Source organism: Cydia amplana, chromosome 22 (genome assembly GCF_948474715.1).
Source record: "Cydia amplana chromosome 22, ilCydAmpl1.1, whole genome shotgun sequence".
Classification (NCBI taxonomy): domain Eukaryota; kingdom Metazoa; phylum Arthropoda; class Insecta; order Lepidoptera; family Tortricidae; genus Cydia; species Cydia amplana.
In genome coordinates this window covers 11,965,022-11,978,990 of record NC_086090.1, presented here as the reverse complement: position 1 = coordinate 11,978,990, position 13,969 = coordinate 11,965,022, and the positions used below count along the sequence as shown (strand labels likewise).

General features: G+C 42.5%; 1 protein-coding gene across 1 annotated transcript in view; it reads right to left on the bottom strand.

Annotated features, from left to right (window-relative positions):
* The window catches only part of LOC134658542 (epidermal growth factor receptor kinase substrate 8-like protein 2), a 43,488-nt gene continuing 29,519 nt past the window's right edge, over nt 1-13,969 (bottom strand). The window contains exons 11-17 of the mRNA XM_063514227.1: nt 9,086-9,210; nt 8,041-8,178; nt 6,062-6,228; nt 2,711-2,832; nt 1,613-1,746; nt 543-731; nt 1-149 (exon numbers count right to left, since the gene is read on the bottom strand). Coding sequence (XP_063370297.1) covers nt 78-149; nt 543-731; nt 1,613-1,746; nt 2,711-2,832; nt 6,062-6,228; nt 8,041-8,178; nt 9,086-9,210 — 947 coding nt within the window. The 3' untranslated portion in view covers nt 1-77. The remainder of the gene's footprint in view (nt 150-542; nt 732-1,612; nt 1,747-2,710; nt 2,833-6,061; nt 6,229-8,040; nt 8,179-9,085; nt 9,211-13,969) is intronic.

The window sequence follows — 13,969 nt, the reverse complement described above, 5'->3', positions numbered from 1 at the left end:
GATGGTGAAGGGATCTTATGAGACGGATGGGATCTCGAAGTGGTGCCAAGACGTTTGGTGATCGGAGCTAAGGGGTCTCAGGAGACCTCCACCTTCTCACGGACCTTGCGTAAGATGCTCTGCAGCTCTGACGCTGATGTCGTCTTGTACTGTAACATAAAATATTCAACATTTAAAAATAAGCAAAGTTAAAGGTTATTAGAAACGACTCCAAAAGTCACACAACACACACACGCACTGTCACGCACAAACAAAGTCAGAATCTATAGCAGCGAAAAAAGATACAACGCATCAAAATTATCTCCAAATGGAATAATTCTCCAATAGAGATATATAAGTTATAACTTTTGACTGTACAAAATTTAACAATTCTATTTTTAGAGTTTAGTATTCGATATCGGTTTAAGCGTGAAAAATAAACACATACACAGACAGAAAGAAACAGCTACATACTTTCGTGTTTATAAATATAAGCAAAGATTTTATAAAAGAAACACAGTATTACATCAACAGGCAGATTGTGGTGGTAAAGCTAGCCGTACCCCGGACACGTTCCTCTGCACTAGGACCTGGCTGTAGAGGCGCTTGCCCTCGTCGAGCCCGAGCAGCTCCTCGAGCTGCGCGCGCGGCGTGCTGAACAGCGCGTGCCCGGGCACGCGCAGCGCGCGCACCGCCGTCGCCGAGAAGCCTTTCGCTTCTAGCCATTCGGCCACCTCTTCGGGGTTGGATTTCTGTAAAAATAGACGTTACTATTTGTTCATTGCCGTAGACAACCCTCTTGTGTAGGACAGAAAGAAATAGTTCAAATAGATTACTTGAGTTGACAGAGTATATTATCATGCCGCGATCAGAAAGGGATTAGAAATAACAGATTTCCATACACTTACGTCAAAATCAATATGGATTGACAGCTATCTCAATCCCTTTCTAATCGCGATTCAGTAATAAAGACGTACAAAAATTGGCGAAGTCTGATAAATTTGAACGAGTGCCGAGTCGAGGCGTCCGACACTTCGTTTTCAATAACATGATCACCAATCTACCATCATAGAAAAGGAAGTGTCAGAAGCTTCGGCCCGGATCCGGACCGTTCTAGCGTGAGTCATCCTTTAGACGGTTCAAGAACTTGCATCATGCGAATTTCGTTACATTGCGGTATTTGATCGATCAACGAATACTTTGTGAGCAATGTATGTATCAAATATTGCATGCAACTCGTTGAACTGAAGTTAACATATGTCCTCGGTTTAATTGCCGGGACCCATACAAAATGTATGAAAAGTCATGGCAATCAGACGCAACCGCAGACTTTCTCAGAGAATGACCCAACAGTGTTACCTGGTGGATGAACACTTCAGGCGTCTTCTTGAACTCTAGGAGCTTCCTCTGCTGCTGGATTTGGGGCAGTACCTACCGCAGCCTCAGCTCATTCTAACTTCGGTTGAGGTTCGTTTGAACGTCATGAGACAACGGTCGATTTACTTTAAACCCCGTTAGAAAAGTCAACCTTAGCGATCGTTAGATCTCGCAGAAACTTTTGTCAAAACTGGTAGACCACTTTCTTGGCCCACTGCACCTTAGGCACGAGGGTTAACCCTGGAGTTGGTCATACCTGGTGGATGAACACTTCGGGTGTCTTCTTGAACTCAAGGAGCTTCCTCCGCTGCTGTATCTGGGGCAACACTTCCCGCAGCTCGTCTGTGAAGTCTCCACCGCTGGTCGCCGTGCTCACTGCCGACTTCGTGGCTGGAATCAATTGTCAGGTATAGTTTGTAGCTTTCTAATAGACCCCGAAGGCTAATCCTATTGTCTATTGTTCAGTAAAACCGCACTTGCTACTTACCTGCAAAAAAGGGTCTTGTTTATTCTAATTGGCACCTGAGCGCGGGCTAGTCCAACGCTCAAAAAACCAGTGTAGGTGCGCTCTCCGATAACGCGCCTTTGTTACGCATCTCGATGACACATTTTAGACTGGTTCTGTAGCGTTCGACTCGCCGGCACTCAGTAACCGAAGTACCGATTTTTTATGCAGGTGGTTGTGGCACGTGGCACGAGCGGTTTTTCTTAACAATAGACAATAGGATTAGCCTTCGGGGTCTATTAGAAAGCTACAAACTATAGGTAAGTTGGTTGATAGCTATAGTTGCTTGGCCCTACGGTTGAGACTGATATTGTATTTTAGATCAAGACCGCTATTTGTATATTGCAAATGTGCAATAAACTTTAAAATAAAGAAACAGATACTTAATTAGGTATTATTTACTACTTATTTCTCAAAAAACAAAGGTGACAAAATGTTATACCTGCTTAAATAATAGGTAACACACATACCTAAGTATGTAGTTATCTCTAACGATCACCTTATCAACAACTTAATCATTTCTTATCGTAATTATTTTAATTGCAACCCGGTACGTGCATTTGTTAGTGATTATTTGGCGTTGATAAGAATAAAAGGTGAGTAAAAGGTGTGGAACTATACCTCTTTATTGATGGTTAGAGCGTTCATGCAGAAAAAAATAGTACAACAGGTGGCCTCAGTGCTATAAGGCCTTCTCTACCAGTCAACTGTCGGGCAAGGCAGATAAGTCGTAGATGTGTTTGTGTTTAAGAAAACTGTGCTATACTTAAATTTGCAGACTGTGTAATTAAGTAAGAGTAATCATGTAGATTTTTACTTAGAATACATTACAGTTGTTAGACTACTCACACTTAATGGTGTCAGTGGCGACAGGCGCGGGCGGTGGCGGTGGCGGCGGCGGCGGCGGGGGCGGGGGAGGAGGCGCCTTGTCTGCAACACACACTTCTGTACTCGCTGCGACCAGCCAAAAAAACATTTATTGGGTCCTCTACACGATGGGCCAACGCCGGCCACTCCAAGGGACGCAGCCATGCGGTAGAATGAGATAGCAATATCACTTGCTCCCTCTAACGCATAAATGCGTCCCTTGGAGTGGCCGACGTTGGCCCATCGTGAAGAGGAGCCATATGACAATGATGACAAACACTCACCGCGATTACACTCACACAGTTACACCAACAGCACAAGTTTGCAACGACACAAACAGCAAAAGGATTTTGCGCGAATTTCAGATAGATAAAGCACTACGCGGAAACAATTTTATGACTCTAATGAGTTTATTTATTTTGAAGATCTCAAAACCCAATTAGGTAGGGAGTCGGATAGATTATTCTGGCAGATCCGCGAACAGATATTTAGCGGACACATTTGTGCCTTTCTAAATTTGCTGGCTGATGTCTTGAATTAATGTAGGTACAGGCATAGAGAAAAAAATACATAGAGTGCTCACTCCATACATCAGTTCAGACTATTAATTTCAGTGTCTACATCTAGCATCGAGTAGCGGAACTATCAGTACTGCTACTTGACAATAGATGTAGCACCGACCGGAAAGTCTTATCTCAACAGCATAAGACTTTCCGGTCGGTGGCTACATCTATTGTCAAGTGGCAGTACTGATAGTTCCGCTACTCGATGCTAGATGCTAATCTTTTTGGTATTAAAACTGATGTATGGAGTGAGCACTCTATGTATTTTTTTTTCTATGGTACAGGTCAAACTTACGAAAGTTAAACTAGCACGAAATTTGCTAGCTTTTGTGAGACTTATAAAGACAGGTATTAAATTTTAGTTTCTTTGATGTTTCAATTTAAAAGGATTATTCGTCTAACATCGATTTACCTTTGTTAGGTATTGTAGCAGATAATCCTTTAGTTTACTCGTTGAAATTATTTCTACCTTACCAGACAAACGGGCGTTAGAAAAACTAAGGCAAATCAGCAGGCATATGATTATCGTCTTTTTCTTTAGTATAGTACACAATCTTTGGATTTAATACCATAAAAGCCATAATATGTCTTTAGTTAATTAGTGCTAACGCCAATAGCTTCAAGCTTCAGGGCACCCACGTAAAGCCAAAATTATGTAAGCACAAAGTTTAAACGTAAGAGAATCGACAAAATAACAAAAGAGTTTAATGCCTTTACGCGGGTTTCCTCAGGGAGGGAAGGACACAGGGAAGGAGCGAAGCACAAATAGACACACACAAGTTTCAGTAAAAATTTTAATGTAAAAAATGTATACAAACAAGGACTGAGCAGCTAACAGCTCCGACAATATATTAGTTAACATTTATAGCCTTACAATTTGTATCTCGTACAATAAATATATAGCTGCCTATAGAATCTGACTGAAATATAAAAACAATAGTCTAACGATACGTATACTAATTTGTAGAAATGTAAGCTTCACACCACAACACGGCACTCGCACCGGCTCGCATCGAAACAAACTGCTTTGTAAAATGCCAAAAATTGACAAAAGGGTTGAAGAAGAAAAAATATTAAATGGAATTGCACTCTTCTCGTATGTCAAATTTGACATCGCAGATAAGTCTAATCATAACGCATGAGAATATCATGACAATCTCAAAAAATGCAAGCACTAATGGATGTTGTGTCGTGTCGATGTGAGCCGACGACAGTCTTGCAGGCAGAACGATTCAAACGTCACTGTCTGTACTTATTGCTTTCGCTGTTCTTTTCCATTAATTTTTAGCGGTTTGGTTCGTTCTGCAAGTATTGGGACTACATTATTTGCTGCACTGGATGCATCCCAGGAAAATGCAATTCATAAAATGACACGATATTTATTTTATCGTTAGTGATGTCGGGTTAAAACACTAGTGAATATTGATCTAATTTTGACACCTGATTGTCTTTAATCCAATGTCTAGTTGTCTACCCACTATATATATTACGCATGCAAAAGGCGAACTCAGAAACTGTAGGTATATTCTGTAACGCATCCAGTGCCTCAAATCTTCACAAATTTATATTTATAAGACACAGAGTTGAAAGATAAGAAGAGGTTGGGTCTTCAAGACATAACTGTGATGTCATAACACACCGATTTCGCCATTAACTGACAAGTCGTCAAGTTGCAAACAAAAAACAAACAAGGTCCAATGATGGTTCCTTAAGTTAAGAGTTTTGCTGTAAGCTTGTGTGCGTGGAAAATCGGCTGGCCATGAAGTTACAGTTTTATGTTAGCGACCCTACCTCTCTCAGCTCTCTCTGGTTCTGTGTAAGGACATACATTAGCACACACACGGACAGAAGCACACACGCGGGCTCCGATACTAGCCGACGATGATAAACTACTGATATGTTATTTATGATGGATTATGCGTAAGATAACTCTGAGCGCGGACCACTTTGGTTCGGGGGCGCTTATTGCGCTGCACAATCTTTTAAGCCAGAACCTGTGCCTGATAACACAGAAGGATTGTTAACAAAAATCAATATAATTATAGGTATCATCATGATCGCCTTTCTAGTAGATGTAGATGTAAATAAATACCCTGTTACAGGCATTTTCAGAGGTTTGTAAGTAATCGAAACGAAATCTAAGTATTTTTTTTACAAAAATATGCCTCCAGGAAAGATATTTTTGTCTGATCAGCGTTAATTCTTATGTTAACACGTCGCAAACTTAGCACAGGCATAGGCCAAGGCATACATTATTAAAGAGTAAAGATTCATTCATTGTACTAGGTAGGTAGTCTGATAAATAAGAACATGCTTCGAATTTGACAGCTAATGTGACTATTGTAAATTATGCGGCAACTGCTGACACTGCTGTTAAAAGTTGTCAACTCAGTTACCACAAATCATACAGCGGTATCTTTTCTAGCTCCAGGGTCGTGTTTTTTTCTTAGGTCGCGGCGTTGGCGGGTAGCGGAGCGAGAAGCGTCCGCTCAATGCCGTTAAAAATCAAGCCCCTTTAGTTAGACGGTTCAAACGCTTGCATGCGATTTTCGTTACATTACGGTATTTGGCCAATCGACTGAATGAATTGAACCTTGTAGTTAGAAACGCATCGAATATTGCATGCAAGTTCTCGAACCGTCTAAATGGGACTTTAAAAAACACAATCTGTAGGTACTCAGCTGCCCTGAGGCGTTCCGTCCGCGGTCTGTGACCTACACGTCTAGTACAATGAATAAATCGTTAAAGAGGAAGGAGCGACTGTGTCGGCTAGAAATATCGGAACTCGCCCTTCTTGCCGAGGCGCTCGCGGCGCACCCAGTCGGCGTTGGCGTCGCGCGCCTCGCGCGCCCTACCCGCGCCCGCGCCCGCCGCCGCGCCCGCGCCCGCGCCCGCGCCGGTCGGGCTGCTGCCGCCCGACCCGAGACCGCCGCTTTCCTGCAGGTATAAATTACCATTAACACAGCGGTCGGCAACCTTTTAACAGCCAAGGGCCACATATTAGTTAAAAAAGTTGACGTCGGCCGCACATTGTGACTTTATCAGGCATTTGTCGTTTGTCAATATTATAATAGCCAGGGCGGCTCGCGGGCCGCAAGTGAGAGGTTCGCGGGCCGCATGCGGCCCGCGCGCCGCTTGTTGCCGACCGCTGCATTAACACATCGTCTACGAAATTACACATTCGAAGCTGATGACGCCGACGCCATTTTGGATAAAACAAAAGTATGGCGGTCGGCGTCAGCGTCGAGCGGTGGTCGAGCGTGAATGCTCCGAGGAGGGTTTTGTGATCCTGTATAGTAGTTAGGGAGGCGAATAGGGGAATTTTCGGCAATACTCGAGCGTGGCAGTTTAAGATATGAGAGATACCTTAGACCTAATAGAACAACCTTGTAAAGTATTTAGCTCTATATGTAGTGACGCGCGCCTAGGATAGACGATCAGATTAGTAAAAAAAAATGGATAGTCTGAAATACTCGAGCGCGTCAGATTAAGATATTGGGGGTTGATTTTAGTGTTTAAAGACTAAATTTAACTAATCTGACGATAAGTCCTTGACGCCGCCGAGTTATAGGGTCGCGAACTTGTAAAAAAAAAACTTTAATCCGGCATTCTCGAGCGCGATTTTTTTATTTTTTATTTTGAAGAATATAATCTAAAACTTACTAAAAATACAAAATCTGCCGGTTTCCGCATGACCGGAAGTGTGGAGGAGCCATTTCGTCTTCCTAAGAACGCGTTGCGGCATATAAGTCGCGAACGATACATTTTACAAAAAAAAGTTTAAATAAACAAAAAAGGTAATTTTATTTTACACAAAAAAAGGTCTCTTTACATTTTTGTCCAAATAAAAAGCGCGGCCACGGAATTTTTTGAACCAAAAAACCTTTTTCGGTCAGATTAAGAGAACCCACCAACATTTTTGTCAGGTTAAAAAAAATATGCTTTCAGGATACCGAGATAAACCTCCCCTATGAAAATCTGACGCGCTCGAGTATTTCAAAAAAACTTTTTTTTTTTGCATTTTCAAAAATTCATCGTAATTAACTTATCGTCACGCCGAAATCGTCAGTTTTTTTAAAGGAAGCTTCCTTGGGGCCTACTTAACACCCCTTCCGAAAATCTGACGCGCTCGAGTAAATTTTTTTTTTTTGCATTTTTGACTACTTTATATGCCTACCCCCACCACGCAAACCGGCAGATTAGTATACCGTTGTTATCAGAGGCACTCGGGGCATACGTAGTATGAATATCTGACGCGCTCGAGAATGCCCAAGTAACTGTTTTTTTTAACATTTTTGAAAAACCGTACACGCCAAACCCACCGCTAAAATGGTTTTTGCCATACGAGCTTTTCTTTTCGAAATTATTTTATCTTTCGATTTTGATAGGTCTCGACGGCGCCGTTGAATTACGCCATTTAGCTACCTCGCCTCCCTAACTATAGGGTTGAATTCTAGATCTATTACATTACCGTACCGCAAAGTGTCTTATTCAATTGCCGGGAAAACGGTATATTGGCAGGCTGTAATGGCGGACTCCGCGATTTCGTCGCTTTGCTACAGGTGGCTAAAAGTACATCCGTTCCACACCAATTTTGGTGGCTAGCCATAAGCCGCGCGTGGCGCTGTCGCCACCTAGCGGCCATATCTGTGCTGATCGTAACAGACGCGTTTTGTTAGAGAGTGAGTCTTCTGTACGTAGTATTATTTATTCTGTGGTAATGGTATTATGATGGAGTGGAGAGGTTACCTGATAGTGCGTGTAGATGGGGTTGGGGTACAGGTTGGGGTCGGGCTCCGCGGCGGGCGCCACGATGGTGTGCGGCACGTGCGCGGTCACGCCGCGCCGGTTGCGCGCGCGCCACCATTTGCGCGAATCGTCTAGCACCTGTTTAAGAACATAGGTTCAGTTCGATGTAATCTAAACCAAGTTCGATTGGAACAGAGTCGCTTTTGTTTCGTTCAATTTTCAAACAATTGAAAATCAACTCTATTTCCTACAAACTAGGTTCAAATTTCAGTGGCAAATTTTGGATGTTTCGTTTGTATGGCTGGGCCTTAGGAAAATAAAATTTCTGTCACAATAAATATTACATTATAAACTGCAGGTAGGTATGCAAATCTACACCAATTTATATCAAGAAAGAAGAAGCCATTATTTAACAATTTCAAGTATTACCTCAGTTTCGGGTGATTTCGATGACAGTTTTGACGAATTGGCTAGGGCTTAAGTTTAAATGTCATAGTTTGTATGTGTCGCAGTCAAAAGTGTGAACTGGTCAAAAGAACTTTTAACCGACATAAACAGGCAAAACTGCTTTTGACTGAGCATGTTGGTCAAAAGTAGTTTTACCTAAAAATCATTGGTTAATAGTAATTGTGACTGTTAGTATCAGTCAAAAGTACTCGCACTTGACAATTTTTACATAGAAATTTGTATTTATGTAATTTTGGGCTAGTTTTTACGATTTGTATGGTAATATTTGGTACATTGGGGTAAAATTCTCTGCTCCCAGAAATAGGTAGGTTAGGGTTATTTTTTTTTGCTACGCCCTAAAAACGAAACTGCTGCCAGAAATAGGTATGATTTTCAGGTAAAACTACTTTTGACCAACATGCTCAGTTAAAAGCAGTTTTGCCTGTTTTTGTCGGTTAAAAGTTCTTTTGACCAGTTCACATTTTTGACTGCAACATATGCACTAATAAACAAGTTTAATTATAAATAACCAAGATAACGCTTCTGTTCCTATCTACTTCCAGATAACCGGGCACATGAATATATTTTGAAACCGTACCTCCAGGTATTCTCCCCTGACGACACTGAGTTCCTTGTCGTTGTTGGCGGTGCGCGGGTACGTGACGCGCACGACACGACCGCCGCGCGCCGCCACGCCGCGCGCCCAAGCCTCGCCCAGGTCATCTGTACGTAAAGTTATAATTGATCAGTACTATCAGTGGGTATATTAATATTTTTAATAACAAAACTTCCGTGAGACACAGACATATAAAATAGGGGGTTATTCGTCGACCGCCATTTTGGTAACATAGCCTCGTGAATAATTTCTTTGTTTTTGCTTATTAATATTGTTTAAAGTGTAATATTGATAGCGTATTATGCAGTAAACTAATGTGGAAGTGTGCAGATAATGAAAAAATAATCATGAAACGCGTATAACCACCATTCTGGCGTCAACGCCGGGTAGCCCACGCGGGTTCTTGTAAAGTCTAGCTATCGCCTTACAAGAACTGAGAACCAGACTACCGAACAACGTCGTGCTCTAGAGCATTTATTTTGGTATTTCTACCTCTAACCGTGGCTGGCTAGAGCCCTAGAGGCCATAATTTTATACTTTTATACCGTACACTGGCTGAATTTTATTACAAATAATATTAATTCGATCCCACGTGGGATCCACTTTGACGTTGGCGAAATCATCGACAGTATCGATGGAGCCATATTACCCAAAGATTGATTGATTGATTGACATATTAAATAAACCAAGAAAAATACCATATAAAATCAACGCAAGCTCCTGATAATACTCCTCGGTATGGAGTGAAACATGTCGAGCGTTTTCGACAAAATACGCGAGTGACCTGTTACGGCAATACCTAAAGCGCATAGAAACGACGGCGGCCCGTGACCTTCAACCTGGCTCGCGCCTAGCGACCCGCGCGCCCATCCCCGGCTGCGATGCACCTACCACGAGTACCATGACGTCACATACATGTTATCGCGTCATGTCACCAGCAGCCAATGAGAAGCATACATCAGATATGTCGTGATCGACAGCCAATGGTGTAGCGGCTCGTCATCCCTGCGCGCACCAATGACGACACAGGATGACACTTACGAATTAGCATATCACTCTCAACTAGCTACCACGTAGCCCATACCTATCTTTTTGTTGCTCATTTTTTTTATATATTTAATGTACGTAAAAACAATGTAAAATCCCGAATTAAATGTAGTTAATTCGAAGAACCTGCTGCCTTCGTCATTTCATCAACCTGCCATCCACATCAGCGCAAATCCTGGCCATCAGCCCCAACGTATGTCTATACGCGCAGACATAAATTTGGTCCTTCGAGCCGGATATCAACCAGCCTTGGATCCATGGATTGGGTGTGAGAACGCATCGGCAGAGTGCTGTAACGACCAGAGTCATCGGCAGCGGTGAAGATCTTCGGTGAGACGAGCCAGCTTACCTTTCCTACCTTTCCCTTTTACGCTTGCGTCATACCGTGCTTTTCTCAATTCCAGTGCTTGTGCTTTCGTTGTGACCCTATCGCACGTCGTCGAGTCGACCTTCGCAAAAGTCTGCAAGCAGCCCGCGTCAGCTTTGCTGCTGGCTGCCTTGCTGTGCTCGACCTTGGTGATTGCAACTGTGAGTACTTAGCGCCTGCCTTTATTTGATTCGCAAGATGACTGGCAAAGATGACCTATTGTTTCACGCCGCGTTAGGTCCTAATCAAGTAACGGACTCGGAAACGATAAAACATTTAAACCGTAGGCGAGGTTCCGTAAAATGTAGGCTAACTAATTTCAAAAAGTTCGTAAATACATTTGAGGGTTTAACTTTGTCCGATACCCAGCGCACAGAGCTCAATTTACGCATGCAGGGAGCTCAGGGTATTTTCGATGACTATACTGAAATTTATAATCAGTTAGAAGGTTTAATTCCCGATAGCGAAATGGACTCACTTTTTGAAAGCAGAGAGGTGTTTGAAAGCGAATATTACGCGATTTTAGCTCAGACACAATGTATGGTGAAATGCTCGGAGAAAGCTAACGAACCTAAAGTGCAAGCTCCTAATAATTTAGCGCAAACAGTTCGGCTCCCCGTCATTTCTTTACCTACTTTCGACGGATCTTATGAACACTGGTTACAATTCCGTGACACATTTTCGTCCCTAGTGCACAACTCGCAAGAAATAACCAGCATTCAAAGTTCCATTACTTAAAATCATCGCTCAAAGGTAATGCGCTTCTTGTTATCGATTCGCTTGAATTTTCGGCAGATAATTACGCGATTGCTTGGGAATTGCTACTGAATCGGTATGACAATAGTAGATTGCTAGTGCACAATCACGTAAAGGCATTATTTTCTATACAATCGCTTAACAAAGAATCGCCGGCACTGTTAAGAAAGTTATTAGATACAGTTTTAAAGAATTTACGCGCTTTAAAAATGCTCGGTGAGCCCACAGAAAGTTGGGATACACTAATCATTTATTTAGTTGTCTCTAAATTAGATTCCACTACCGAACGTGAATGGGAGCAATATAAAAGCACTTTATTACCAGTGTCGAACGAAAACAAACCCGCGCTTAAGGTAGATGATTTGCTAAAATTAATTCGCGACCGCGCCGATATGTTAGAAACCTTGTTGGTTACGCACAGCCGGCCTAACTCAAATAGCACTTATCCGCAGCATGATGCTAAAAAATCATACACTCAAAACGCGCACACGGCTCCAAAGGTTCACTGCAATGTTGTTACCGAAAAATCCGTGGACAAATCTCACTCCAAACAAATACCTAACAAAAAGTTATGCATTATGTGCAACGGTAAACATCCTTTGTACTCGTGTCAGTCATTCATTGATTTAACTTTGCAAGATAAATTAAAGTTAGTTCGCGATAAATGTTTGTGTGAGAATTGTTTACGAACAGGGCATGCGTCCAGTGAATGCCGATATGGCCCGTGTAGGAAGTGTAACAAAAAACACAATTCCATAATTCACGAGGACGAGAAGGAAGGTGCCAGTGACAAGCGCTCCGTAGCATTGCTGGCAACAGACAACGCATCAAGGTCGCCCTCCTCCTCCTCCTCGATCCCTGATAATAATGTCGAACACGCACAACACGTATTGCAGGTATCGAACGCACACATAGACGAAGACTTATACGCGCGATTGTCTTCGAAGCGTCCTGTAATTTTAGCAACCGCTATTGTCGAAATCCTAGATAGTTACGGTAATTATCATAAAACGCGAGTGATTCTCGATAATGGGAGCGAAGGTTGTCTAATTACCGAAGCGTTGTTTAACAAATTAAACCCGCCATCTATACAGTCCACAGAAGAACTAAATGGTATCATGAATTTAGCTACACATAGTTCGCGAGTATGTGAAATAAAAATAAATTCACTTGTTACCGATTTTAAAACGCGATTACAATGTCGAGTTTTACCGCAGTTAACCTCGTCATTGCCTACGTTTCCGAGCAAACGTAATCAATACCGCATTCCAGACAACGTACGTCTGTCAGATCCTAACTTTTATGAAAGTCAGCCTGTTGAGGTACTTATAGGAGCTGACCTATTCTGGGAGCTCCTCGAAGGGATAGTTGAGATAAAGCGCTTAACAAACGGATCATTCTTAGTAAATACGAAGCTAGGATGGATCGTTTCGGGTCCCGTCTCCTCTAATACGTGCAACACCAAGCCTATTAATTGTAATTTTATGCAATCTCTTGACGCGCCATCATTAGATAATCAATTACGTAGGTTTTGGGAAATAGAGGAGGTGCAGGTAAACAACAAATCGCACGATTCGCGCAGCGAAGAGGAAATTGCATGCGAAGACCATTTTGTCAAAACGACCACCCGTCTCGAGGATGGTAGGTTTTGCGTGCAACTTCCTCTCAAAGAACCTCCCGAAACTCTCGGTGACTCATTCGCGCAAGCAAAAAGACGCTTTATGTCGTTGGAAAAACGTCTCAATCGCGATCCAGTATATAAAGGCATGTACAGCGACTTTATAAAAGAATATCTCGCGTTAGGTCATATGAAACGAGTATATACCTACGGAACCCCTAATTACTTTCTGGCCCACCATGGTGTATATCGTGCACATGCACAAAAAACACGTCTTAGAGTCGTATACGACGCTAGCGCCCCCACGACCAGTGGCAAATCGCTGAACGACATACAACGCGTAGGCGCGCCTATACAAGGCGATTTGATAGCTATATTGTTAAGATTCCGCGAAAATAGGTTTGTTGCATGCGCCGACATCGAAAAACATTATAGACAAGTCCTAATTGACGAATCTCAACGCGACTTACAACTTATTTTATGGCGCGATAATCCAAGCGACGACCTTGACATATATCAGCTGAGTACCGTTACATACGGCACGGCGGCCGCTGCCTTCCTCAGTTGCAGGTGTCTAAAACAATTGGCGCTAGAATGTACAGATCCTGAAGTAGCCAGAACGATTAGAGACGACTTTTACGTAGACGATCTTATCTCTGGATCGTCTACAATTCCCGAATTACTACGAATTTGTGATGAAACCGCGAAAGTTTTAAGTTCTGGTTGCTTCCCATTACGAAAATGGGTTTTTAACTTCGATTGTACCGACCAACGTTATAATGATGATACGTCGTCAAAAGAATTATCATTAGGCGAACACGCGCATAGTAAGACTTTAGGTCTTGGTTGGTACAACAAAAGTGACGAATTGTTCTACCATACGCGACACGAGCCAGATCCTAAACCTGTCACGAAACGCATAATATTATCCACGGCATCACAGGTTTTTGATCCGCTCGGATTATTAAGTCCAATGATAATTATCGCCAAATGTTTATTACAAAGGCTGTTTTTATTAAAGGTTGATTGGGACGCAGCGGTACCCGATGACGTCACGCAAGCCTGGCACCGCTTCGTA